Genomic DNA, 27,697 nt, shown 5'->3' with positions numbered 1-27,697 from the left:
TGGCTTCAAGCCCAGTTCATTGGTGACTTGCCTTGGCTGTCAGTCATTGCCCCATGTCCTGTGGTTTTCTGCAGGTGTCCCACAGAAGTACCCACTAGTGTGGACTTGGAGGGGTGACAAGGGCTCACAAGGCCCTTGGTTGCCCCAGCTGATGGGGGAGTATTTGGTAATAATCTCAGCATGGATTGAGAGTGTAATTGACGTTCCAGGGTTAGTCCTGCTTGATGTCCTAGGTACTTGTAGATTTAACAGCCTTTGTAGTCTAGTCTAAGGATTACCATTGATTTATAATTTTCTTCAGATTTGTAGGTTTCATGTTCCAAACAACCAGCATTTATGTAAATAGACCTTTTTTTTTTTTTTTTTTGGTACCAGGGACTGAACCCAGGGACTTGGCCACTGAGACACATCCCAGCCCTATTTATTTCTCACTAACTTGGCTTAGGGCCTTACGAAGGTGTCAGTGCTGGCTTTGAACTTGCAATCCTCCTGCCTCAGCCTCCCCAGCCATTAGGATTACAGACATACACCACCATGCCCAGCCCATAAATGGACTTTAGAATGTGGTTTGTTCATAAATTGGTGATTGCCTTCAGCCAGGTCATCTTTTAAAGAAAATAAATAAGAGGCATTTCTAACATTCCAAGAGTGTCCCCATCTTAGATTTAGACCTGTAATCTTGCATCTTGGTCCTTGTATTACATGTCATTGCTTCATTTATTTTTAAGGAATAATTAACTTTGTAACAGCCCATTCCATTTTTTGAAATCCCTTTCACATATTTTTACCCCCGCAGGTTAGAACAGGTTTTCTCAAACTGTATATGCTGATCTCTCCGCAACACCAGAGGAGCTCTTTGATTGGAGACCAGACTCACTGACCCATGGTGTTACTGAAAATAGCGGCGTGTTTCCAGTTGCCCGGTCTTGGCAGGAACTCATGGCTCCTCCTATTTCCCAACAGTGCATTTAAAACAGTCCCTACTGTAGACTGTTATAACACTCAGTAGTAGCTTGGATGAGTCTTGTAGATACACAGGCATCTGAAGCACAAGCCTGGGAAGGGCAGGTGGTCTTTAGCCCACTTTCCAGATGAGAAACTTGGTCCAGGGAAGGCTTGGTGCCCCGAGTCATCCATTAGTTAGTTCCTGAACTCGAGCATGTCCCAGGCCTTCCAGGGCTCTTCCCCATGCCTGTGGTGTAGAACCCATGCATCTAGACTCTGTTCTTCTTGGAGGTGGCACTTCCCTCTCCTCTCTGGTCTTTTAGTCATTGGTGCAGGGCAGACCACACAGTGGATACAGGTTTCAGGGCTGGCTACCTAGGAGAGGCAAGAAAGGCATCAGGCTGCAGAGTTTCAGCAAGTGCTTCACATCAGCCCTGCTTGCAGGCCTCATGCAGGAGGGTTTTCCCCGTGGCTGCCTGCAAGTCTACTCTTGCAAGCATGGGCATTTCCTTGACTTGTAGTCCCTGATGATTTGTGGACAGTGTCACAAGTGAGTGAGTGAACTTTCCTTTTCAGGTTTGTCTTATGTTTTGAGACATGAAGAGTGAATTGGGTGCCTAGTATCCTAGTTCTAGTTGTCTTGGGTGGTTTGATTGTTGAAGACTTCTTAAATGACTTTGAAGAGAGTGCTGGGAACGTTTTCTCCTCTGTGACTTTCATCTAAAGTAAACTTGCATTACCACTCCCATGTTCCTGAGCCTTCCTGGCTTAGACAGCAGCCCCACTGTGTGCTCTTAATTATAGCCCTACACATAAATGATTCCATGTTTTAGAAACTGCTTTTGCTGTTGATTTTTAAGCACAACTCAGGCAGGCACAGAGCTCAGCCATGGGTCTCAGCCTCTTAGGGATCCCTGGCAGCCACCTGGTGAAGTATGTCACACTCTGTTTTGCCCATTAATTAGGAAATAGTCTGGCATGTGGAGCTTTGCAGATTTTTCATAAAGTACTCTAGGGGCTGAAGGGTAAGCACATGACTTTCTTCAAATAAGTAATTAAGCCAGCCTGTCCCATGGCAGAGAGATTTGTTCCCAAGAAATAACATACCACAAACGAATGACTCTTAAGTGCTAGAGTCAGAAAGACTGGGTTTGAGTCCTAGCCTGACCCTTGCTAGTCATGGAAACATACATTCTTCTTCCTTCTTCTCTGGTGCTTCAAGAGAATGTGAGTTACCAAAGAGCAAACAACAGATCACTAGGACATTTACATAGAATTGCCCAAAGATGAGCAAGCACCTTCCTGAGCAGAAGGGAGGGAGGAAAGTGGGACTGGGCAGTGGTTCTCAGCTGGCACAGATTTTTGTCACCACCCCCTGCAGGGCATTTGACACTACCTGGAGATGTTTTTGACTGTCATAACTAGGGGGCAAGAGCTTCTATGGCATCTAGTAGTCAAAGGCCAAAGATGCTTCCAAACATCTGACAAAGTACAGTGCAGCACCCTCACAGCGAAGAATCATCCTCTCCAAAATGTTAATGATGCTTGCTTCCAGAAACCCTGGTGAGAAACAACATTTCTTCAATCTGCTTGTTCCATTTAATCCATTCCTATGCAAGGTGAAGTTGCTTTATCCCACTCTGTGGGGAGAGAGAATGACCTTGAGTGGTGGTGAAGAAACTTGCCTTTGATTATTCAGCTACCTCTAGGTACTTGTAGCATTTTAGATGAGATGTGTATGCATCCAAAACCCACCTCCTCCTGCTGCCCAGGAGGTAGTGTGCCCCCATAATTGATGCTTTAGGACTGACAGGGTGAGCAGCCACTTGAGAGATAAGGATAGAGATGCAGATCTCAGATGTGTGTTGCATCGAGTGACTTTTGAGGTCTTTCCAAAGGGTCACATCTTCTGATTCCATTTTGAAATGACATTTGCTTTTTGTAGTTCCAGTACTAGAGTGGCGGGAAGCTCTCTCTTGGCCACAACCAGTGAAATCCCTATGCTTTGTCTGTGCACCTGTGAGTCCTATTCCTATTAATATCCTGGCCCTATCGGGCCAGAGGGTTAGGGTTCCACACAGGGGCAGCCAAAAATGCACCCCTCCCCCATGCCATCCACATTCCGGACCCAGCAGTTATTTTTACCCGCATGTGTAAATGGGTCCAGCTATTTCTCATTTGGGAGAAGAGCGGAGGCGTGAGGGGGAGGGGAGGAACTATTTTATACTGTTAGAGATTCCTATTGAATATCAGTTTGCTAATTGTATAAACTCCACCAGTTTCACAGATAATTACAGTTTCTCTTTTATAGACAGGGAAAACTGAGGGGTGGACCTCATGCTTATCAGTCCCAGCCGATGAGCTTTTGAAGCACATCAGTGTCTGAACTCTTTGACCAGAAATGTAATTGTCCGAGGTGAGGAATGTACACTGGTTTGAGAACTTTGCGGGTGATTCCAGGCCCTGCCAGGCTGAGAGCCTCTGGTCCTTGTCACCCTGAGTCCTCACGTGCTCATGGACCTGCAAGTGTTATTCTGTCCTAGAGAGACTAGAAGACGACCTGGACCTCTCTCCTGCCCATTGAGTCCTTGATTTCAAGGTATAGAAGGTGTCCCATACTCTGTACCTAAACTGGCACCTGTTAAACTCCAAAATTCCTTTGAAGTTCTTAGTTTACTCTAAGGCTACATGTGAAATTAAGATACACACTCTGTTTTTCCCAAAGCTTTGAGGATCTCCTCTCCAGGATTTCTCACCAACATTATACGCAGAAAAAGAGAATTTTTTTTCTTCCCCTTCTCTTCCTGCCTTAGGAGGAAGAAGTTTTAAATACTTAGTAAATTTTGAATGAAACTTTTTAATTATCTAGTTAATGGGCTAATAACTTGGCAATGGATTTTATGCTTTTAGACATCTTCAAAATCTTTCTGTAGACCTAAATAATGTATTAAACCTTCTCAAACATTTTTTAAGTTGACATCTGTCATTTATCATTTGTTCAACAGGTTATTAGTCCAGTAGTTGCAAAAGAGGTAATTTCAAGTATGATGAATGTTACTCGTGTGCTTTAATTTATAAAGCTTCCAGTACAATAGATAATTTAGTCTTGTGGTTGCGGATACAATTCATTTTAATGGAAAATACCTACCATCAATTGAATTAATAAACTCGGTCATTGTTAAAACCATCATCCATATCAGGCTTATTTTCTGCCAGAAAAATATTTGACATCATCTTTTAAGCCAAATAAAAAGATCGGCTGGATGGGAGGGTGGTAAAATATGCAAGATACTGTCATCCCAGAAGCCTGTCACCTTGGTGGAGTTGGGTGGGATCTCCCCCTTGTCCTCAGTTCTGTTTGTACTCACAAGAGCCAGGCATTTTTTAACCAGGCATTTTGACTCCAGAGGTTTTTATATCCAGTAAAACAGACTGTGGTAAGATTCAGTCAGGATAAAAACAAAAACAACCCTTCTTTGAAAGGCCTGAGAAGGGGAGGTTGTATTTCAGAAAGGGGAGGCAGGAAAAGGACAGGCCCCAGAGCCCAGAACTGTTATTAGTCAGGTCAGGTACAAGGAAAAGAATGTGTGGACGGATTTAGAGGATGATTTGTTTGGAATTGTCTGTGCCCCGGTGCCCAGGAAGTCTTGTACCTCCCCAGCATGTGCGTGCACCAGTAGGAAGAACAAGGCTTTAAAAGGTATTGAGGTAATGGGCTGGGGCTGGGGCTCAGCGGCAGAGCACTTGCCTAACATGAGTGAGGCACTGGTTTCGATCCTCAGCACCACATAAAAATAAAAACAAAAATAAAGGCATTCTGTCCATCTACAACTACAAAAAAAAATTTTTTTAAGACCTTGAGGTGAGGGAAGGGGGTTGGGTAGCATAAAAGAATAAAAACTATTCAGTTCCATTTATTTTTCAAGCTATACCTTACTCATTTCATTTTTTCTATTAAAATATAAGCAAGGGGAAAAGGGCCCATGCAAGAATATGCACGTGCAAACACTGCTCAGATCACGTTCCTTCGGAGCTGGCAGCATTGGTGAGTGTGACCCCCAGGGGTGTGCACCAGGCACTGCAGCAGAGCAAGCTAGAATTTCCTGAGGATTGGGAGCTGTTCGCGGTTTGCATGAAGGCATTGGTACTTGAAGTTACAGCTGTCCCCTCTCGATGATGGTGAGTGTGGGTGCTGGAGCCCATGGCAGGCGCAGCAGGCTGCCACCTGCCTGCTCTCGGGCAGGTTCCTTAACCTTCTGACAGCGCCTGGCACAGAGTGGGAAACTGCATGTGAGCTTGTCATTCTTCACAGTCCCGAGGTTCTCCCCAGAGTTTAGCTGGAGCTTTTCCCCAGCAAACTTTGATGGAGTCACTGGCCAGCGATATGATTTCAGCCAAAACATGGCCAGTTCAGAGAGGAGACTTGGAAGGATCCACCAGCTCATAGTATGAGGCTGTTTTAATGGAGCCTTTAGGAAAGGTCAGTGGCCTTGCATAAACTGGATGACACTAGTTCAGAGTCTTCGGTCATTAAACGTCCAAGAATGAAGTTTGTTGACATCACCCTGTGGTCTGTGTGCTGCCTTGTGGGATTCCGCACTTGCACGTGGTTGGCCAGCCAGGCAGCGAGGTGGACTGCTCGCCTCCCACGCCCTGAGGAAGAGCTTTTAGCATCAAGCTTGGGAATGAAGTCAAAGAATAAAAATGACCTCGAGTCCGTGGGAAACTTCGGTTCACTTTTCCCCTTCATCCAGTTTGTTCCCCAACACTACATTGACTAAGGGTGTCTGTTGCTATTTCAGGTTATTGACATCTATACTTTGGTCCAGTTCAGAGACGATAGAAGAATATTTTCTTCATACATTTATTATTAAAATGACTTGTAGAAAATCTAATTCTAAAAACTTCTCCAGAGAAGAAATGAGGCACTTATCCTGAGAAAGTTTTCCTGCAATCTTGAGAAATTAAGACAAATTGTACCGAAAGACAGAAGCACAGAATTAAACAGTATCGGGTCACTACATGAACCCAGTGACACGTTTTCATTTAAATAAACTTCCAAATTCACTCTCGGATCAGTTTGCTTTGGAACAAATAGAATGTGTGAGAATGCTTATTTTTTAGCAAATTATGTTCATTAAAATCTTTTTTAGTTTATTCATCAAATTTAATTTTCACCAGGAGGCGGTAAGAGAATGACATTGTGCTTCAGGGTTTTTTTGGGTTTTTTTTTTTCACATTTGCGTTATTTTTTTTACAAATACAATAGCTTTATAAGAAGCTTTCGGTGGCCTTTGCCCTGGAGATTTTGTGCAGATAATTGTGACACCAGGTCCTGCCCCAGAACCTTGAAGGGTGACAAGCAGTGGCCTCGTCCTTCCTTGAAAAGATAACACAACTGTAGCTTGCCATCAGTTGTCTGTAACCAAGCATGTCTGGGCTGGAGAGGAGGACGCCTCCCAAGCAAAGGTGATGAACGTGTAGGTGACAGTGTAGGTGACAGACTGCGTGGGCTCCCGATACCCTACTGCCTGGAGAGGGCAGCAGTCTGATCCCACTGTCCCCTTATTTGCACTTATTCTTCTGTGGTCTTCATGTTTGCTTTACATCAACAGCAAGTCAGGGACATTGGTGGCTGAGGATTACTGATGGCACTGGGCCCAGGACCTCGCTGACACCCTTGCCCTGTTGACAGGAGAGCCCAGGAGGGGACTCTTCTGGGTGGGTGCCATGCCTTCCTCTTCCTGAGGAGCCAGACCTTCATGGTGACCCCTCAACGTGGGTGCCCCCAAGCAGGCGACCCTCCTAAAATGCAGTCCTTACCAGTTGCATTAGTCAGCTTTGCGTCACTGTGACCCAAAGACTCAGCAAGAACAACTTAGAAGAGGAAAAGTTTATTTTGGCTCATGGTTTCAGAGGTTCAGTCCACGGTCAGCCAACTCCGTAGCTCTGGGTCTGAGGTGTGGCGGAGGAAAGCAGCTCAGGACATGATGGCCAGGAAGCAGAGAGCCCCGCTCACCAGGGACAAAATATAAAAACCCCGGAGGCATACCCCCAATGATCTACTTCCTCTAGCCCCAACCTCCATTTAATCCATTCTAGTGGATTAATCCACTGATTAGGTTTCAGCTCTCATAATCATTTCACGTCTGAACATTCTCTCATTGTCACACACATGGCAATACCTCATATCCAAACTATTACCTAGTTTAAAATCTTTTGTCTTTTCATGTAAGTGAGCCACATGGGACCCCTAGGATCCAACTTCCACTTCTCCCCACCTCCCACTGCTCTGTTTCCCCCTGTGGCCTGACTTCCATGCCACAGGCCTCCTCTGCACTCATGGGTTGAGCCTGATGCTTCTGCAGTTCCTTCCTCACCCCACCCACCCACCCCATCTGCCCTTCAGCATGCCCTTTACATTCTCTCTAAAGTCATCCCAACCATGACCTCGGGCTGAATGAGGCACTTCCCCCTGGAGATTCCTGCAGCATTCTGCTCATGCCAGTGTCGGTATCCATGGTTTGTGTGGGGCTGCTCTACCCAGAAGTGCAAGACCCTTGCCTCCTGTGGCCACTGAGCCATGGAAATAGATTGTCCAGAGTAAGATGTGCTAAGTGCAGTCTGACTGTGGCTGGCCCCTCCCTGCAGGAGCTAAGGAGATTCTGAGCTCTGCAGGTCTCTTGAGGTTTTGAGTCTAGTTCCCAGAATCCTTACCCAGCATTCACACCCCTCGAGTTTACTGGGTATTAAATTCTGATTATCAAATGCTTCTGTTTGCAAAAAAGTGTCATTCCTGCCATCTGTTGACCCTACAAATGGAAACATGCTTATATTTGGAGTTCAGGGGTGGGGACTGAGTGTTCTAGAGCTTATTCTAGAGCCACTTCCACCCACCCAGAGAAGGGGACCCATCAGGCACATTGTATCCCTCATAGCTGGACACCTGGAACAACAGGGACGCATTTGAGCCCACCTAAGAAAATCTTCTCTCAACACAGTTTACATGCCTGGTTGGGCCCCAGACCAGAGCCAGACCGCAATTGCAGGACTGCTCCCTTCTCTGCCAGGACAGTTGGACCTTGCTCTCTCTCCCTGGACCTTCTGTTTTTATCTTCGGAATTTCCCCTAAAAAAGCTTCTCTTAAGGTAGATGGTCTTCTTGGCAGCAGACGCAGGCAGCCCGGAGAAGTTCTGCCTGCACGCCTGGCATGGTGTTCCTGGGACTTGTAAAAGTCCTGTGAGTGTCCTGAGGTTTTGTTGACATGGGAGTCTTGTTTGTTGATATAAATAAGAATCAGTGTCTCCAGGACACGCCGCAGTGTTTTAGTGAATGGCAGATTTCAGTCCTTCCTTTCAAGACTAAATGGCAGGGGAGATGGTAGTGTGAAAGCCATAATGAAAGGTCTACCCATGTGGATTTAAAAACAAACAACAACAACAAAAAGAAAAAAAAAAACTGAGACTTGCTTGGCCTTGTGTTCTGGGGTCTGAAGTCAGTTTTGGTAAGTGCATGAGCATGCAGAGAACATTTCATTGTGGCACTTTTCTTTAGTTTTAGTGGAATGTGACAGGATTATCATTTGATGACAGTAACTGATGACATATTTCACAGCAGTTTATCTTGAAACCTGAGGCCCCAGTGGTGAATCTGGGACTTGTATGGTGGAGGCTTCCTCCCTGCAGCCTCCTTGATGGAGGCCATTGTGTCTGCCTGTTGAGCAGAGGGAGAGACAGACGAGGGTTCTCTTTCCTTTTGTCTGTGATGAGGATGCTGGTCTCTCACTTTACTGAGGGATGAGGGTCTAGGAGGAATCGTCTGTGCCACTTAGGTACTTCCCATGCCACAACCGCTAAAGAGACGATGTATTTTTAGCCTTTGGTTTAAGTCTTCGGTGAAAGTTACTTAAGCCGTCATGGCTTAGATAATTCAGAATGCACATGCTTCCTAAGTCACTCCAAAAACGTACCTGTGCCCCGCCTGGTAGAACCAGGGCCGGCCTGCAGAGCCCTGTGCTGCAGGAGGAGGCTGCAGGCACAGGTGGTCTTGAGCACTGGAGCTGGGCAGGAAGGCAGGTGCCATGATTCTGGCTTTATGTCAGAGGCAATTGTGATGTCTACCTTGATGTGTGACATTAAAAAAAAAAAAAAAAAGGAACTATACTGTCTTTACTCTAAATGCTGATTCTGTAGATTATGTTGTAAATTCTGTGTAGTTTTCTTCCATTTGTCTTAAGAAATTCTGATCTAGCAAGTCACTATGTGATTTCCAGGGTAAAACTTTAGGCAATAAATTGTTCTAGATGGCTTTTATTTTTTGTAGCTGAGTGGCCCTCAGATTGTTTTGATGATAGGACACACAAAAAAAGATTCATTCTGGATCGGTTCTTAGCACACACATTTTTGTATGTGTGTAACTGAAATAAGGTTTTCAAAATAGTACTTGTATTTCATGTTAAGGCATTGATATTTTTCTGTTCTTTTATACTTTATTTTTAAAAATAGGGGCTGGGGATATAGCTCTGTGGCTGAGTGTTAGCCTAGCATGCACAAGGGAATGGAACCCAGGGCCAATAACAGTAAAAAGAAAAAAATACTTTTTTGTAAACCACCTGTGGGGTTGCAGCTTACAGCTTCAAAAACAGTTCCCCACTAGGTATGGTGGCTCATGCCTGTAATCCCTGCAACTTAGGAGGCTGAGGTAGGAGGATTGCAAGTTCAAGGGCAACCCTAGCAGCATAGCAAGACCCTGTCCCAAAATAAAAAATGGGATAGGGATGTGACTCAGTGGTAAAATGCCACTGGGTTCAATCCCTGGTACAGGAGTGGGGAAAAAAAAAAAAAACCCAACACTGCCTTGATCCATAGCTGTAGTACTTCATGGGTCATTTCCCCCAAGAATTGCCCATACTTTTTGATACCCTTTGCCTAAGGAGCCCTGCAGCCCCAGTGTGATTGTGGGCCACCATCCTAGCGGCTGGTACTTTTCTCCCTCCACAGCCTCCTTCCCTACTTCTTGGCTTCAGTGGGAAGTTCACACCATGCCTGGCTTGCTGCTGCTGTTGCCATGGCCTGTGCTGGAAGGAACCGGGTAATGGAGTCCTGGTGTGTGATGACGTTGGCCTTCCATCCTTCAAGCCCAGCTCTGACCCAAAGATCAGAGACTCTGTGGTCCTTCTGATGGGTGTGTGGAGAAGTTGGGTCACATGTGAGGTGTGAGGACAGATAAGCCTGGTGTCCACTTCACAGCTGGTGGCTCTGACCAGTGCTCGCTGGGGAGTCTGGGGAAGAGCCCAGGAGCTACCAGGGAACTGTGGTGCTAGTCCTGGTCCCAGGGCCTCTGGCCTTCACATACAGCGGCAGCACACCTCTGCATGACGTGGCACACCCTGCTGTCCTTCCTTCTGACTTAAGAGAATCATTGGTTTTGAAGTGGGGAGGAGTGGGCCTGAACATAGTCCATCAGTGTGTAGTGAGCAAACTCCAAGAGACACTGTTTGATTTGTGTGTGTGTTTCACTTTTTCATTAATGGAACATGGATTTTTGTTTCACCTTACGTGACACATGTCGGGAGCGCCACTGGACATGGTCATTAAATTGGAAAAGTAATCCGATGGCTCAGCAGAAGGGAACCTGTATAATTGTGTTACTATCCTGCAGTGTTTTCACCCTGGAGGACAGAATGGCAGGTAGTGGAGGCTGAAATTCAGTGTCTTACCACTTTAAAATCACCACAAGAAATGCCAGTATTCACTTCACAAGTTAATTTGTAGCTTCTTATAGTTAACATGGTGTTTGGAAACAATTTTATGATACTAACTACTAAAAATTTATCTGTTTTTTATAACATTGGTATAAAATGTCACACTCTGGTAAGTGACATCCTAAGACAGTTGTGAGGGCCTTAGATGTTGCCTCTTCAGGGCCCTAGTCAGAACCCTCTGCCTGTCATGCCATCCCTGACGGCTGACCATCACACAGAGGTGTCAGAGGTATCCCCCCCGCTGCCACACTCCTGCACATCTTCTCATGACAAGTCCCCAGGAGAGCTCCTCATCCTCCCTCATCCCACGACAGCTCTTCTGCAGTGTTGAAGCTGTTTGTAAAACTTCACGTCGTGCCTTTAGCCTAAACACTTTATTTCCTAAACTTTCTCCAGTTTGGGCAGCAAAAGGATGTTTTGAAACCTACGCCTCTTGGCCAAACGCATCTTCCATTGACTGGTGGAATGTGGCTTTAACCCCATTCATTTTGAGCCGGCATTATTTGGGGCTTGATTCCTGTTTTATTTAAAAAATAATAATTTAATAAATAATAATTTATTTCTTAAATAAACTAATTTTATTTCCATCTTCCTTGATGTAAATAACAGCCTTCTCCTCCCTTTGGGGGGGGGGTTCCTTTATCTTTGTGTTAGAAATTGTTTTTCCCAACATGACAAGGAAACTTGATAAGGCAGGAGTAGGTTTCCCAGCCTCACAGAACCTCGGGGAATTCAGCAAACTGTTTCATTGGAGAAAAGGAGCTGGTGGAGTAGGAGACCATATACCCAGAAATCTCTGTAATGGAACCTCCTAAAGTTGCAGGAGACTGCTGTCATCCGAGTTCCCCTTCCTCACCCTTGAAAGCCAGCATTCAGGGAGAAGCCCAGGGCCAGCACTCGCCTTGCTCTCTTGCCACTCGCTGAGATGCGGCAGAGTGGGGGTTAAGAGCAGCCTGGGAGCCAGCCTGTCGGGAACTTGGCAGGTCACTCACCATTGAGCTTTCCTGTCTATAAAACGGGTGAGATAATGGTGCCTGCCTCCTGGGCTGCTCCAGGATGCGCCACAGCTTTGGCACCGAGCGTTGAGTAGGGTGAGCCCTCTGGCAGGGTTTGCTGCACCGTCAGTGTCGGCCTCCCCTCTTTAGGTGTCTGGCAGAGCTTAACTCACGTTATCAGTTTAGAACCCAGACATCTCCCCAGTAAAGCCACATGGCACCTAGATGTTTTGTGAATTTTTGCTGAAACGCACTTCGGGGGGAAAAAAATGCACTTAGGTTCATGACTCATGAGTAGCTTTAATGATATTGTCTTCTGATGATCAGTCACATTCTGTGACTTCCTACATCAGCAGTGACTGGAGGAGGAAGAGGAGGATTGGTGGGGTGGTGACAGTACCCGTTGGCTCATATTAGGAAGACACACAACTTAAGGCCAATAGGCAACGAATTTCCATCTCTTGTATGATGGTACTGACATTTATACCAGTTTTAAAACTATAATGAAAGCAGCCCAACGGAGGACTAACACTGGCGTGAGTCCCTGGGGAGCAAAGCTGTTGTTTTCCAGGCCTTCTGCTGACTGCTGCTCTCGGTTAAATGTAAGGAACTGATCGGCGCCTCCCTTGTAGTCCTGTTAGAGGAGGCCTCCCTATGGTGGGTTGTGGCAGAGAGAACTGAGAAAAGTTCTGAAAGTCTCGAGAGCTCGGGAGCTCATCTCGTTCTTCACGAGCACCCCATCAGCTCCGACTTTGATTTCTCATTATCCTTCATGCGTCGTTTAGAGCAGACAGAGATGGGCTTCCCAGTTAATCAAAAAATTTTTTTTAACTATCTAAAAGGAAATTCTTAAGCCTACAGCAAATCATTTCAAAAGATGTTGTTCATATTTACCTACTGCTCCACTAAGTGAAAGAAGAGAATGTTGTTTTCAAGTAGAGTTGGAAAGTAGTTTCTGCAAATTAGAATATTTCTGAGTAAATCAGCAGAGTGAAAGTAAGGACCCAGGATTCAGAGTGAGGCAAGCTGGGCTCTCCTTTGGCTTTTCCTCAACTAGCTGTGGAATGGGTTTGATGACATGTGAGGAACTCTCCAGCTCTTATGCATTTTGAGTGTATGTTTCAGTATGCTACATATTTCTATATGAGTGGCAGGAGTCCTGTTCTGATTTGCGCCTCTGGTCATCTGAACACCAGAGGCCACTCTGTAAACCTTGTAATGTGAGACCTGGTGTGGACACAGCTGTGAGACACTCTGTAGTCCAGGCCAGAGACTCATGAACCTGAGTTCCCTGGTCACTCCCAGAGCCTGAAAGAGGTCCAACGTGTATCTCCTAATGAATTCTACCTGGGTCCCATTGTAAGTTGGGAATGAGCGATGAGAGAGGGAGGGGTTTGGCATGGTCAAAAATTATAGGACTTGATCCCCAAATTTTCAAGCAGTGTACTTACTGGATTGAAATGGCGTTCATCTTTTAGGATCTGTGGTTCATAAGATTTATTCATAACTAAGCTATGTACTCTTTCTCTAGACACTCAGCTCTCAGGAAGCCCTGGGTTTATGGTGCAGGATAAATAAATAGTTGTTAAAATGTTCCCAGCATCTCTGTACTACCTTCCTTTTAAAATGGGCCCAGCTCTACTCCCAACCGCTCAGTGGCCTTCCATGTTCATGTCCCTGAGTGCCCACATGCTCACAACCCTGACAGATGATTCCTTAACATCCTGTTTGGTAGTAAATGCCAACCAATGTCTGAGACAGCCAAAGACAAGATGCACAGTGTTTTCTGCTCTCGGGTCTCCTGGTGACTGCTCTCTATGCCTCACCTTGGCCCTCTGCCTTCAGTCCCCACCGCATTCAGGGTCAGGCTCTGAACCTCTGTCTCTTTTTACAATGAAACTTTTTTTTTTTTTAAAGAATGTTTTACTGACAGTCATTGAATAACTGGCAGCATTAACCGCTTGCTCTCTTCTTTACAGACACGAGACGACTTCCTGGGCCAGGTGGACGTGCCCCTTAATCACCTTCCGGTAAGGACAGCCACGTGTCTGTGTTGCATGCTGAGGGTAGAGGCTCCTAATTGCTTCCAGCTGGTGTGTTGTAGAGTGGCATCCCTCGCCACCACTGAGAGGCCACAGCCGCGCCCTCTTCCTGGTTAGAAGGTGGGCCCTGTGACGGGATGGACAGAGGCTCTCTTAGTTGTAAGATCCCGTGTGTCTGAGTCACATGAGCACTCGTGTCAGCCTCCCCAGCTCCAGCTCTTTTCTGCTCTTTAACTCCTGTACCTTTGTGCGTCACAGAAGGGACATCTCCTTATGTCAATCCCCTCTTCTTGTTACTTGCTATCTTTGCTCCCAGATCCACCCTTTGGTCTCTGCTGCTATTCATTTCCCTGAGTCTGGAAGTCTACCTGCTCTGTGTCTTAGCTGTGTTTACCCAGTTGGGCTTACAGCTTTCTTAGTCGGCATGGAGACAGAAGAGATTCTGAGCGGCCTGACCCCTGGAAACCCTGCCTTAGCGTTAGAAAGTGCACCGCGCTACCACATGTGCGGCCACTGGCTTTCCTCTGTGCTCAGGTGGGCAAAACAGTTGAGGTTGTTGCTCTAACTGCTTTTGGGGCTGTCGCCTGCAACCCCGGAGGCAGTAGATACAGTGTGGGATCAGACCTGGTGGAGGTAGATACTCCATATTCCACTTCAGCTTTCCAGATTGTTCCATCTCCTCCTGGCCTTCTTTCCCTGGGCAGCACAAAATAACATAAGTAGGAGCTGTGAGAAGAGAGTCGAATATTTCTGCCTTACAAGGGTGCTGTGTTTTCTCAGGGCTTTGAGTGCGTAGCATAAATCGTCCATAAACTATAATGACTTAAACCACCTAGCGCAAGCCGCCCGCTGTGTGCAGACTGGGGCCATTCCTGTACGTTAAATGCCAAGGCCGGATCTTCCTGAGGAAGCTGTGAGGAGATGTTGGGAAGGAATGTGCTAGCAAGCAGTTGACCCTTGCTCACTCACGGAACCTATTATGGGAGAAAGGGTTCAAATGCATTCCCTCCCCGAGGACAGGAGCAGAAGTGATAGCATTGCAATATTTTTTGTTTTTACTTAAAAACCTGAAGCTCCAAGGTGCCTCAGGAAGGGGGGTGTGTGAGAGAGGGGAGCGGGGAGGTTTCTCCATGAGACTAATTCCTAAGTCATCAAAAGTATGTATATATATTATTTTCATTGGTTCACATTGAGAGGATATGAATCTCTCGTGTGTTGTGAGGAACTCTGCATTCCTGCATCACTAGGTTTCTACTCGCACTCTTCAGATGAAGCTATAATCTTGTCATGATTTTAAACAGTGGTGTTTGGTTGGTTCTTTGGGTGCCCCCAAGTGCCCTTTCCCTAAAGTAACAAACCACACCCTGGCTAAGATGCTTATAAGAGGCATAAGTTAAATATTTAACCATGTGCCATTAAGCCCTGTTTGAGTGATTTGCTGGTGATTGGTTTTGAAAGGTTGGGCCATAGCTTCCAGAGAACAGAAGAATGTTTCTCTTCAAGAGACCAAATCGGCAAAGGGAATAGACTTCACCTTGGGATTTCGAATGGTGGGTCTCCCCTGATGTTCATTTCCCTGAGTCTCTGCATTGCCCACGTGCTGTGTGTCTTAGCTAGTGTTGACCCCGTTGGAGGCTTATAGCTTTCTTAGTGTGAGCTTTCAAAGAAGAAAGCCGTGTGAGGCTCAGGGGAGAATTGATACCAGATTAAAGAGGGTGGGACCGTGAGCCCCTGGAGTGGATGTGTACTCCAACATGAGCTATGTGGATGGAATGACGGATCCTCCCAGTTACGCATGTGCCCGAAGAGCAGCCTGCAGCCGACCTCCATCCTCCCCATACTCCAGGGTGACTAGCTTTTTGAGCCAACTCCATTCAGGGGAATGAACCACAAAGACCACAAGAGAGGACTCGGGTTACGTTCTTTATCTTCCTTGTGGTATGGCTTCTGGTCCCAGGATTTGAGGTGCTTTCCTGTACGTATTTGATCATACGTGAAGCATACTTAGGGAAAAATTGCAGAGTGTCATTAATTGAATCTGATAATGCTCGAGTGTGAGTGTGTAACATAGAAACTAGCATTGGAGTCTGAGGAATGAATAACGTCTGCTCTCTTCTTGGTGGCTCCATAAGCATTGTCAAAAAAGATCATCTGTGACCCATAGATTCAATATTTGTCAGAAGGACCAAGGTTTGGATAAAAGAAAATATCAATCTAAAAAAGTGCTCCAGCTGTCTTATCAGTCCAGAAGGAAGCTATTGGAAACAAGGACATGGTGGTCCAGTGGCCCCTGCCAACTCACCCAAGCCTTTTTCAGGGAGTAAGGAACCTGGGTGTAGGACTGTTGATTGATTTGATATGCCCCCCCACTCTCTGCTGGAGAATTCATTCCTTCAACAAATATCCATGTATAGATAGGACATCGTTTTTAAAGATGGTTCAGTGAAACAAGTTCCTCTGTGGTGTGGCCAGGTGCCTCCATTACAGGAGCCACACCTGCGAGTTCAGCATTTGAAATGTGGCTGTGCCTGGGAGCTGAATTTATAATTCTACTTCATTTTAATCAAGATTTAAGCTTCAGGAGCCATACGTAGCAAGTGGGCTGCCACATGGAATGGCACATGGGAAAATCAAACCCGAGATCCCTGACTTGGGTCAAAAAGTGCCTGATTCTAGATTCTTCTTTCCTCAGATAAGAGTTCTCACTACCGGGGCACCACAGGTGGGAGTTTTCATTTCTTTTCCCTCACCTGAGGCTGTCTCTCTCCAATTCTACATGTGTACCATACTAAATATATATAACTTAGATAAGGAAGGGCTTTGCATTTTGGATGTTTTCCAAATCTGTATTACTGCCCGTTCCTTCATGCTGACGTGTTATTCACTTATTTATTTTAAGGCATTTCAAGCCTGGAATGAGGCCTTGTCTTGTTGCCCAAGAAATTATAAGCCCTTCTCTTTTTTGAGGGGGAAGGGGGTGCCAGGGATTGAACTCGGGGGCACTCAACCACTGAGCCATACCCCAGCCCTATTTTGTATTTTATTTAGAGGGTTTCACTGAGTTGCTTAGCGCCTTTCTGCTGAGGCTGGCTTTGAAGTTGTGATCCTCCTGCCCCAGCCTCCCAAGCTGCTTGTCTCTGCCTTGCTTGCTTCTTTCTGCTTGCAGATGTTGCCAGCCCTCAGTGACATCCCTCATCTAAACCAGGAAAGGGATGAGCAAGGGTTGAGACGGGAAAGTGGATTTGGGGTAGACTCTCATGATTGTTAGGAAATTGTTTTTGATAATTTGAATATTCTGTTTTATGTTTTGAGTGTGATTTGGAAAAGGACATCTTGGAGGCCACATAACTGATGGTTGCTGACGAACTCTTCCTTGTTAACTCTAGAGGCCTGTCGCTGTGGTTGCCAGAGGATATTGGTGTTTACAATGTAAAAGCTCACTTTCAGATTCTGAGGCTTGGCTCTTCCAGTGTCCCCATTTGCAGTCATGAATTTCCTGTCCTAGAAATGCCTCCCAGGCAGACTAGAGGGTTTGCTTAGCCTCCCTTGCTGGGCTCACCTAACAGCAGCTCCTGGGTGGAGGCCTACAGGCGAACAGGCTCTTCAGCATTGTGGAGCTGACTCTCGTACTCCTTCACAGCCCACTGCCAGGAGCTGGGTACCTGGGTTAATTAAGGGTCCTGTTGGGCCTGTGAGCCATCGGTGCAAGTCCAAGTTGGCACTCTGCCAGAAGACGGGGAGGAGGGAGCTGGGAACCAAGAGGTGGGCAGGGAGGTAGTGGAAGCCTGGGTTCCACATGGTAGAAACACAGTGCCTCAGTTCTCAGCTGCCTTTTCCCCCTCCGATCATGGATTCCCCCATGCTTGGTTCTTACCAGGTACTTTCAGATGCAGAAAGAAAATTTTGGAATTGTGGTTCACTTTCATGTGTGGTTGTGAGGCTCAATCCTCCTGTTTTATTTGTGGGAAAAGTAGATAGGAAATAGGATTCACCTCTGTTTCCCTCGCTTTATTTCAGATTAACTGCTCATCTTTAATACCTCTTTTCCGTTTTATTTCATATCGAGGCGAGGAGTAAAAGAAGGGGGAGCCAGGGGAGGGCAAATAGGATTGGTAGGCTGACCCTTTATGTAGGTCAGAGAATTAAGGAAACCTGAAGACTTACTCTAAGAAGTCTCCAAAGGTCAGGTTTAGAAGAGGGCTCTGCAGGCTTTATTGACTGCTATGTGGGAGATGGGTGAGTTGCCTATTAACCTTAACCAAGATAGTATGTCTTCCTAGAATGAGGGTGCTTTCCGTAGAACGAGGGTGCATGCACAGATGAGACTGTTTCCAGCTCTGTGACAGAGCCCCAGAGCTGGTCCAGTGCTCCTAAGCAGGGCCTGGGATGACATGCGTGTTACCTAGGAGATGCTGGCAGCAGCAGAAATGGAAGGCTGTGCCTGCAGGTCCTGTCGCCTGCAGCTTAAACGCAGTATCTCTTGTTTCCTACCCTGGGCACCCGAGCAAACCTAGATAGCTGTAACTGTACATATTTGTTGATTGTTTTAAACTGCGCTTTCACATTTGTTTGCTAAATTCAGTGCATAATTACTTAAAAGTTCATAGAGTATTTGATTAGTCGTATCTACCAATTATTTAGGGATAAAAATAACTCTGGGGCTTGTATTAACAACAGAATGAAATTCTGATGGGGTTTTCTCACCGTGCTTCTGAGCTTTTCCTTCTTCTTGCTCAGTTGTAGCTCCCTTGCCTTTAGAGACCCCAGCCCTCCCACCTCTGCCCAGCCAAAAACCCCACCTCTGTGGGCAGTGCCCGGGGGCAGAGTGCTCTGGTTAGAATGTTCCCGTCTCCCACCTGAGTCAAGTGCTGCTTGGTGCAACTATGGCTAACTTCTGACCTTTAGCTCTTCCCAAAGTAAAAAGCATTTTCAGGGTGCTGCCCTAGCTGCTGTTTAGTACTTGAGGGTAGCCAAGGTGGTCAACATTCTTTCACCCCTTTTCTATTTACAGCTCGTGGCAACTGATCCTTCTCTTGTGTGCAGAATCCAGTGTCATGGAATGTGGAGGGAGTTGAAGGGTATTTATGTATTCCCAAGTATATTTTCCAGATGAGGAAACTTAAGACCAGGGAGAGAGATTACCTGTCCAACAATTGGCAGGTTGTTCATAGTGCTGGACCCCACCCCAGGATCAGTGTGCCTAGGCACAGTCAAGGGTGTGGGGGACAGGAGTAGCCTGAAGCTTGGGAGCTTCTGGTGGTTGCAGGCAGATTTTGAGTTTGAAGACCTAGGAGACCCTCCCCCTGTCCATTTGCCTGCAAAAATAATTTCTCTCACCATGTGTCATAGTGACTGTACTTTTTGCTAAAGCAGCTGTCCTCTTTAGGATGACAGCAGGGTATATTCTTCTGAATTTGCATCTATTTGTGATGGCTTCTCACTAGGAGCATCCTTGGTACCCTCCTGGGATCCCCGCCTGGCTTCTCTCCAGGGAGCATGAGCAGGTTGTGACCTGGATAAATGCATGTAGTTATCTACATGGTTACCATCCTGTTCAGGCTGGAGAATTTCCATGAAGGTGAATTTTCATCTTTAGTGCCCTGCCTCTTGTTGCCCAGCATTGAGTTGGCAATACTCCTGTGACATGAAAATGTAGAATTGACTCATGGCAACAATAGCCAAGCTTGTTAGGTGTGGTAGGCACCTTAGGACTGTGGTAAGCCACTACAACTAACCGACTTAACCTTCCCAACAACTCTCTTAAGATCCAGTCACTGATTCATTTTGTAGATGAGGACATTGGAGTACAGAGAGGTAAGGACCCTCTGGGCCACACAAAGCCAGGGCACAGACCGCTCGATCTGTGAGGTGCTGGTGTTTGAACTACATGGTGTGTGCACAGGTTCACTTCCGAGTCTGCTGAGTGCTGCTCTTCCCCGCTCACTCCCTTGCTCTCTCCCCTATTCCCGGGTCCTTGTGCTAAGATCCTGTAAGCTGTGCTCATGCTGTGGGTCCCCCAAGGTTGTGCTGTTCTTCCTCCCACTTCTCCACCTGCCACAACCTGCCCACTCACCCCAAAACCATTTCCATCTCCAAGTCAGAGCCAGTCTTTTCCCTCCACCCTAAGTCTTAGAGATTGTAGCGGCCCCATGTCAGTGGATGTGTGGAGCCACAGAGCCCCGTGCACTGTGACGGCCCCGCCCATGCAGCTGAACCCCCAGGCCAGGACTGTGTCATAGCCACCCGTCACTGCTCTAGAAGTGTTTGTTGCTTGAATAAATGAAAAAATGAAGGAATGCCAGCAGTAGAATTCTTGATTACTGAATGTTCCATTATGGGTAATGTATGTTTAACTTTTTTTTTTTTTTGGTAGAAAATGTTCCCAAAATGTCTGATTTCGATTTACTATCTTAACTAAGAACAGACTAGAGAATATAATTGACTTTGTTCAATGATACACTAGAATTTCAGGGCCTCAGTAGTTTTGATAGAGCAAATGGACTTATATCTCTGCCTGCTGAGCGCCAAGCAATGCTCTTGGCACCAGCAATCCAGGGTGAGCACATTCAAGTCTCTGATCTCATGGGCTTACATCCTAGAAGAGATGGATGATAAACTCGTCAATAAACAAGAGTACAGGATAATTTCAGATAGCGATAGGGGAAGATAAAGGAGAGCGGAACAATAGAGGAAGACGAGGTAGGCTCCATGGTGACAGTTTTAAGATGAGGGCTCTGGGGGTGAGGTGGCAGATGGAGACAGCCAGGCCATCTGGAGTCAGCTGTCCAGCAGAAAGACCTGCCAGGGGCTGGGTCCTACTACAGCAGGATTAGATGTGATTGGCACAGATGACAGATGAGGCCAGGGTGGTTGGAGTATGAGGAGTGGTCAGGAAGACTGGTTCATAATGAGGATAAAGGTAATTAAAAACCCAGTCATATACCTTGTAGGTCATAGGAAGGAATTTTAATTTTATTACGAGACAAATAGGAAGCTATTGAGAGGTTAAAGCAAGGAATGACGTCAGCTGATACCATTTCAAATATAATAGTTTGCACATACACATCCTTTGTATACTAAATCATTGTACTCTGGTTTGTCTCTTGCTATAAAAGTAAGTATTTTAAATTGCATATAATTGAAGGGTCTAGATATTTGAGGTTTTACAAGTGTAGTATTTTTTTAAAAAATAAGTAGCAGGGCTAGGGCTGTATCTCAGTGGCAGAGCGCTTGCCTAGCACGTGTGAGGCACTGGGTTCAATCCTCAGCACCACATAAAATAAACAAAGGTGTTGTGTCCATCTACAACTAGAAATGTATTTTTAAATCCTTTAAAATAATAGTAACACTTATGTTTCCCAATGTCCTGCTTCGTTAGGACAGACAACTTCGTACAATAAAGTGAATACTGATTTCTTTTCATATGAACAGATTTCATCTCGTTTTAAAGCTCCTAGCTTTGAAAAGTAAGTCCCAGGAGAGGATCAGTTGGTAGCACTCCTTGGTCTCTGTGCTGGAGATAAATCTGTCAATTCTCTTAGACTAATGACATGATGTTTTAATGCAAGAAATAAAGTTGCCTTCAAAAATTAGGTCTTGAGGCCTCTACATTTAGATTTCTTGAGTCACAAGGGAAAATAAGACACCAGTGACCCTTGGTTCTCTGAAGCTGATCGACTCCCTGAGATTGTGGCCGCACCCTGCAGTTAGAAATTACACTTGGCAGCAATGGCTATAATTTTGTCATTTGTCTGTGGCAGGGGTTGGCTCCTAAAACCCGATGTGGATAGTGACATCTAGTGGATCTTAAGTAGACAAAACCTCGTGTCCTATCAAATGCTTAATCAATCATCTAGTACCAGTGGAGGAACCAGCTTCCTTTCACCTTGGCCATGTTCTAAAGTATGAAAACGTATTCTCTAGAACCCAGATTTCTGTCTCCAAAACACAAAACTGTCAGGAGCATGGAAGCCTAACTTACTTTTTCTTCTCATAGACAGAAGATCCAACCATGGAGCGACCCTATACATTTAAGGATTTTCTTCTCCGCCCAAGAAGGTGAGACTTGGGGTGGACGTGGCGGGGTGCTGTCCTGCTGGCTTCAGGCACTGGTTTCTTGGGGGGACAATTTCAGCAGTCCCTGTAAGCAGGAAGGATGTAAGCAAGCCATATCCTTTATGACCAATTTTCTCCCTTTACGCAGTCATAAATCTCGAGTGAAGGGTTTTTTGCGGCTGAAAATGGCCTACATGCCGAAGAACGGAGGTCAAGATGACGAGAACAGTGAGCAGACGGACGACATGGAGGTATGCACGGAGCCGCAGGCCCTGGCCTGCCTTCCTGGCTCAGTGCCCTGACATTCCACTGCGAGGCTTTGTCATTGAAAGAGGAGAGAAGTTTATAAAGTTAAATATGAGAACACTTAATGTCCCCAGATACATTTTTGGTGGTCTACCAGTGTATTTTAGTAAAGTTGAGCTTTTTTTCTCCTATGACACTAACTGGACAGTGGGCCCTTAGACGGTGTGGAATACTCTGTGGACAGCCCTCTGCCCCAAGACTCCCCTCACTCGCCAGGGCGGCTGTTGCTTTGGGCTCTCAGCTCTCCCTAAATTCTTTGTTGTACCTGAAGCTGCCTCAGAGGGGGGCTAAGGTGATTCGGAAAGTCTCTCTCCATTTCTTATTCATTTGACCCACAGGTGATAGATAGCCTGCATTAGAAGAGCTCTCCTCTGGAAATACCATTTTGAAATTAGTTGTCCAGAGCAATTTACTTTTTTGCCCTCCTGGCATCGTGGCCTCTCGGCTTTCTGGTCACATACCTGTGCCAGGGGTCCCCTTGTACCTTCTCTTCACACGCCTCAGACAGTGCTGTTTGCTTGGACACACTCTCATTGTTCTGCAAGTGCCCGTTGAACAGGCCTCTCGGAGGCTGTCTCCACATCTGTTTGCAGCTGTCACGTATACACGATACGTGAGTAATGTGTTGTGGGCAAGCTGACAACCCCCCCACCAGTACCAAGCCGTGTTCGCAGGTGGCGCTGGCTGCTGGCTTCGCAGCTCCCACACGTGGAGAGGACTGCAGTGGGTGGCAGGCCACGGTGGAGGCTGATGTTTCGTCAGCGCAGCAACAGATTTTTATTTCAAATCCAAGGAATTTTTTTTACACTCTTCTTGCCTTCCAACTGCAGTAACCAGTGAATTACTTAATTTTCCAGTGACTTTACTCGGGGATGATAGGAAAGCAATACTTAATGCCTAAAGTATGCGTGGTGAAAATGTCACTCTCACCCTGGTACCACGAAGCCTGTTTGTGTGCAGAGCCTGAGGAGGCTGCAGCAGCCGCTTCTAGACTTCTTCTGGCTCCTGGGATTAGAGCTGACCAGGGCAGGGGCTTCCCCCCCTCTCCATGCTGGCCTCGGGGCCATCCGCCAGGGGCCATCAGAGCCCTGGGCTTTCCCATCCCCCGGGGCATGCTTTCTGTTGGAACGTTTGGGTTTATGGCTCACCTTTACCCTCAGGAGGTGTCCAGTGAATGTCAGCTGTACCATGGCCCACGGTCACTGGCTTCCTACAGCCCTGTTCTTCAGGTCAGAATAACAAACGGGAAACATGACAGGGGTCTAATGTGACTTAAGTGACTTCCCAGACTGCGTATCCCAACCTGTGTGGCTCCCTGCAGTGGCATCCTCTTGGCAGGCAGCATGAGTCGGACCACTGCTCAAAAGATTTGGAGACTTACATTTCTTTTTTTTTTAATTTTTTATTTTTTTGAAATTCATCCAAATGTGACACACGTAGCCATTGCAAGAACCAGGGCATGGCAGAGCAAGGCAGGAGGTCACAGAACACTGGCTCTTCCCCACCATCTGAAGAAATAACCTCATCATCTTCATTGAATTTTGTTCCACAGCATGGGTGGGAAGTTGTTGACTCCAACGACTCGGCTTCCCAGCACCAGGAGGAGCTTCCCCCTCCCCCTTTGCCCCCAGGGTGGGAAGAGAAGGTGGACAACCTGGGACGCACTTACTATGTCAATCACAACAACCGGACCACGCAGTGGCACCGCCCCAGCCTAATGTGAGTACCACACAGGGTGGGGGCACCCGGTCACCCCTGCAGATTAGGTGTGAATAGGGTGACTCTGGGACGAGGCTGGGAAATAAACCATGTGTCAGTTGAGCAAGCGGCTCCTCACTGAGGTGGGGACTTGAGAGCCAGCGAACGTGGGTCAGGAGGGAAGACGCTGTTACCTGATGTCTTGCGCTGCAGTTTCAGTATGAGCTGGTTTGCTTCGCACGTATTCTTTACATGGAATCCTGACATCTGTTTTTCCAGGAGTTATTGTATGTTTAATGATCGTATTGCTTCCCTCTCCTTTAGCAGACTCTCCTGACTGACCCAGAATAGAAAACAAGCAAACAGGCTTTGCAGTTTTCCGTTTTCCTTTGAATTTGTTGATTTTTATTTCTTTAAATTATTTGATTTGGAAACCCTCTGAAAAGCTTTTTTTTTTCCATTTTGGGAAATGTATATATTATCCCCTTTATATGATTAGAAATTCATTAGAGATTTGGAAAGTCAGAATTAATAATTATTATTTATTCTAATCATTCACCAGCTTCAGGGATGCAGTGAGCCAGTTGATGTTTTATTCCCTCAACGTTTTTTTTTTTTCCACAAAAGCAAATGAATCCTAGTTAAACCTCAACTACTATAAAAGGTTTTGAAGCAGGTTGTTGTTAAATGATAATGCACAGCAAGATGTAAATCTAGTGGTACGTAAGAAAGAGCAAAACCAAAGTACTAAGGAAAAGAAAAATTATTCTAGAACTTACGAGCTTCCTAGCAATCAAGACGAGTGGGTAGTTATCAATTATTGTATAATTCTCAATATGCAATGAAGGCAGGAATACTAGCTGAGAACATTTTCTCTTCAATCCATATTCTGAAAGAAATTTGCTAGTGATACTTTTTAGATAGGTGGTGTTAGCGGTATACTGAGAAGTGTTCTTATAAACCTTTCTGAGAGAGCGCAGAGATACTCTGCATGTGACTAAAGTGGAGAAGGTGACCAATTTGGCCAGTTTAGGTTTCACTTAATTTGGGAGTAAAGCTTACAGAATCCGGAGCAATGAATACCTGATCCTCCCTGAGCCTCCAAGTGGGTTCTCATGAGTATCATTTGTCCTTGGTCACTTTGGACTGCCCATTAGCTCATTGTTCCCAGAACAGCATAACTATCAAGACATTGGGGTAATGCTGAACTCTTCTTGGCTATCTTTTTTTTTTCCCATAGAAATACAAATGAACATGATTTAGTTGATACTATTTATTTGCTCATAATTTTATTTATTCCCATATTCCCTTTCATTAAAAATCTTAGCTATTAAAAGTATGATAAGTCAATTGGCTATTTTAGGTGTTTGTAGTAAAATTGACCATGGACCCCTCTTGGGCTTGGCTGCGTCTAGTGATGGGAAGTAGTAACTCTACCCTAATGAAGCACCTTCCTCCACCTGCCCCAGACAGCACAAGAAAGCAGAACCTAAAAAGGTGGCATTGCTAAGATGGCCAGAGTATCACGTGACCTTTGTGGAAGAGGGACCAATAACAATAAAGGGACCAGATCACAAAGGAAGAAGGAGAAGTAGCTAACAGATAGATGGAAAGGTCTTGAGATTTGTTCATCGGTACCTTGCCGATTGAAGTCTGCAGTTTTGAGATAAATGGGGACACTTGCTACTTTCTTGACCTCACAGAATTGTGAAGTTCTAATGAGGGAATTCCTGAGAAGACACTTTGGAGTGTTTTCTCTGCATTCCATCTCCAAACTCCTCACCACGTGTCCATTAAATAAGTACAGATTCTGTGTGTCAGTTGTACCTCAGTAACTTGGTTAAAAACGGTACCACCTTTGAGGACAGTGTGTCCCAGAGAACCAAAGCAAACCAGAGGGTGCACCTCACGTAATGCTGGCTCGTCACTAAGCCAGAAGCAGCGAGGGGAAATGCAGTTCTTGGCATGAGTTCAGGTTCCAGCCTGGTTTCAGGAGAAACTGGGACATGGCTGTCCCTGTCAGTGAGGCATCAGTACCAGAGGGAGGGGCTGAGTCAGGGAGGACATCGGCAGAACTTGGTGGAACACAAGGGTGCCTTCCTTTCCAGATGGCTCGGCTTCTAGAAAGCAAGACAAAAGTCAGGGGGATGTCAGTCTCCTTGACAGAGACCTTTCATCTCTTCTGCACTTTTATGGATTGGGGTTCTTTTCCCTCAATTTTGTTAGATCCGATCAAAAGAACTTGGACCCCCCCCAGAATTATCTTTGAGAATTGATTTGGTTCAAAAATAACCCAGTTTTCACAGAATGCTGCATCACCATCAGAGGGACATGGCTGCTGTTAGGAAGTATCCTAGTCAAGAGGTCAGACAGTGATTGTTTGTGCCAAGCCAAGTGGTGACCACCTCAGTGATCAGTGTTGCCCACCTGCTACAAGCCCCCTGAGAACAGGTTTGAGTTCTGTCATCGACTCCCTGCTGCCCTTGGGACATTCCCACGGGGTTCTTCATCGCCCTGCTCTCTCGCCACCCGCAGACACAGACCTGGTTCTTTCAGTGGCCTGTGACCGTTGCCTTCTCTAATTTTGGGTCCTGTGGGTAGAAGCCCATCCCCCCAAACTAAAGCAAGAACCAAGAGTCTGGGGCATGCCCTTCCTGGGCCACTGCACGGTCTCAGCCGACCGGCCTTCCTCTTCTGTCCAGGTCCTCAGAAGCCTTGTGCTGCTCTCCTCCTGGGCGGCAGCAAAATACGTTCTCAATGGGCCACTGTCCAATAGGGGCCACTTCTGGAAGTGAGTGGAGGTGCAGTCACTGCTTCGGGTCATCCCTGCAGTCACTACTGTACCATGGATGAAGTGATCTGACACACTCATCTGTGGTTGGCCCTAAGTTTGATTTCAAGGCAGGTGGACCCATGCTCTCTCTTGCCATGTTCCCCCAAAGTCAGTGAAGAATGTGTATGAAAAGCAATGACCCAAGGAAGACTGAAGTAGCCTCCTCTTCTTTTCTTTCCCCCAGGAAAGTCATTTTTCCATTTTCCCTTTTGTCCCAGTTATGGAACCTACATAAACTTAGAGCAACAAATATGGACCTATTTTAATACATCTGTGTCACTGAAATATTTGCAGAACTGAAAACTTGGGACTTAAGTGGTTAATTTCTCAGAAATAATCGTCAGTGGTCCTGCGCTCTCAACTTCTAGTCTCGGTTTCGCCAGCCCCTCGCTCACTCGCTTAATTAAATGCAGCGGCCTCCCACGTGTGAACATTTCCCCATTACTACTTAAGACCATGAAAGCCCCTGGGTGGAATTTCAAATTCAGAGTTATCTTGTTTCTTTTGCTGTTTAATTATTTCTACTTCACACTGATTACTGATTATTTGAGCTCGTTGGATAAGGAAAATTGACATAATTGATTGTAAATGCATCTCTTTTTAAAAAAAAAATCTGGCACAGTAGATTTTCATATATTTCTGAAGGAAGAAAGATACAGACATAGTAACATTAAATCTTTATTCTTCTCCACCTCTCTAACTCCCTGTAAGAGCCCAGCATGCACAACGCACCTTGTTTAGGGACAGACACTTAGCAGCATGAACAGGTTACACCCTTGGTGTGACTGCAACTGGCATTTCAAGGAAGATTTAAAATTTTGATAAAACTCTTGGATATGAAATATTTTCAAGTGATGCTGCTTGTCCTAAAGAGAAATTGCTTACATCCTCAAAAAGTGAAAGAGGATGTGTACTGTCCCTTTGCCTTACTACTGAAATTGTTCATACACTTTATGAATGTATTCTGATCATTTTCCTTCCAAATTTTTCTGTTGTCTATTGATTGTATTTCAGCCACTGTGTGTTTAAAAATTGGATGTCATCTAAAAATGACAACTAC

The 27,697-nt window shown here is 45.8% G+C and overlaps 1 protein-coding gene across 9 annotated transcripts in view; it reads left to right on the top strand.

The window, feature by feature from the left end:
- Positions 1-27,697, top strand: part of Nedd4l (NEDD4 like E3 ubiquitin protein ligase) — a 304,029-nt gene that overhangs the window by 213,702 nt on the left and 62,630 nt on the right. For 8 of the 9 annotated variants that reach the window (XM_026393205.2, XM_077792371.1, XM_026393204.2 and 5 more), the window contains 4 exons: positions 13,683-13,733; positions 21,742-21,803; positions 21,949-22,051; positions 23,659-23,825. In XM_026393205.2, coding sequence (XP_026248990.1) covers positions 13,683-13,733; positions 21,742-21,803; positions 21,949-22,051; positions 23,659-23,825 — 383 coding nt within the window. Of the gene's footprint in view, positions 1-8,417; positions 8,450-13,682; positions 13,734-21,741; positions 21,804-21,948; positions 22,052-23,658; positions 23,826-27,697 lie in introns of those variants that run through there. The other variant, XM_026393206.2, reaches the window with a different exon arrangement.

Source organism: Urocitellus parryii, chromosome 13, assembly GCF_045843805.1.
Source record: "Urocitellus parryii isolate mUroPar1 chromosome 13, mUroPar1.hap1, whole genome shotgun sequence".
NCBI classification, from domain to species: domain Eukaryota; kingdom Metazoa; phylum Chordata; class Mammalia; order Rodentia; family Sciuridae; genus Urocitellus; species Urocitellus parryii.
Note: the sequence above shows the minus strand (reverse complement) of the source record. Positions and strands in the feature narration are given on the sequence as shown.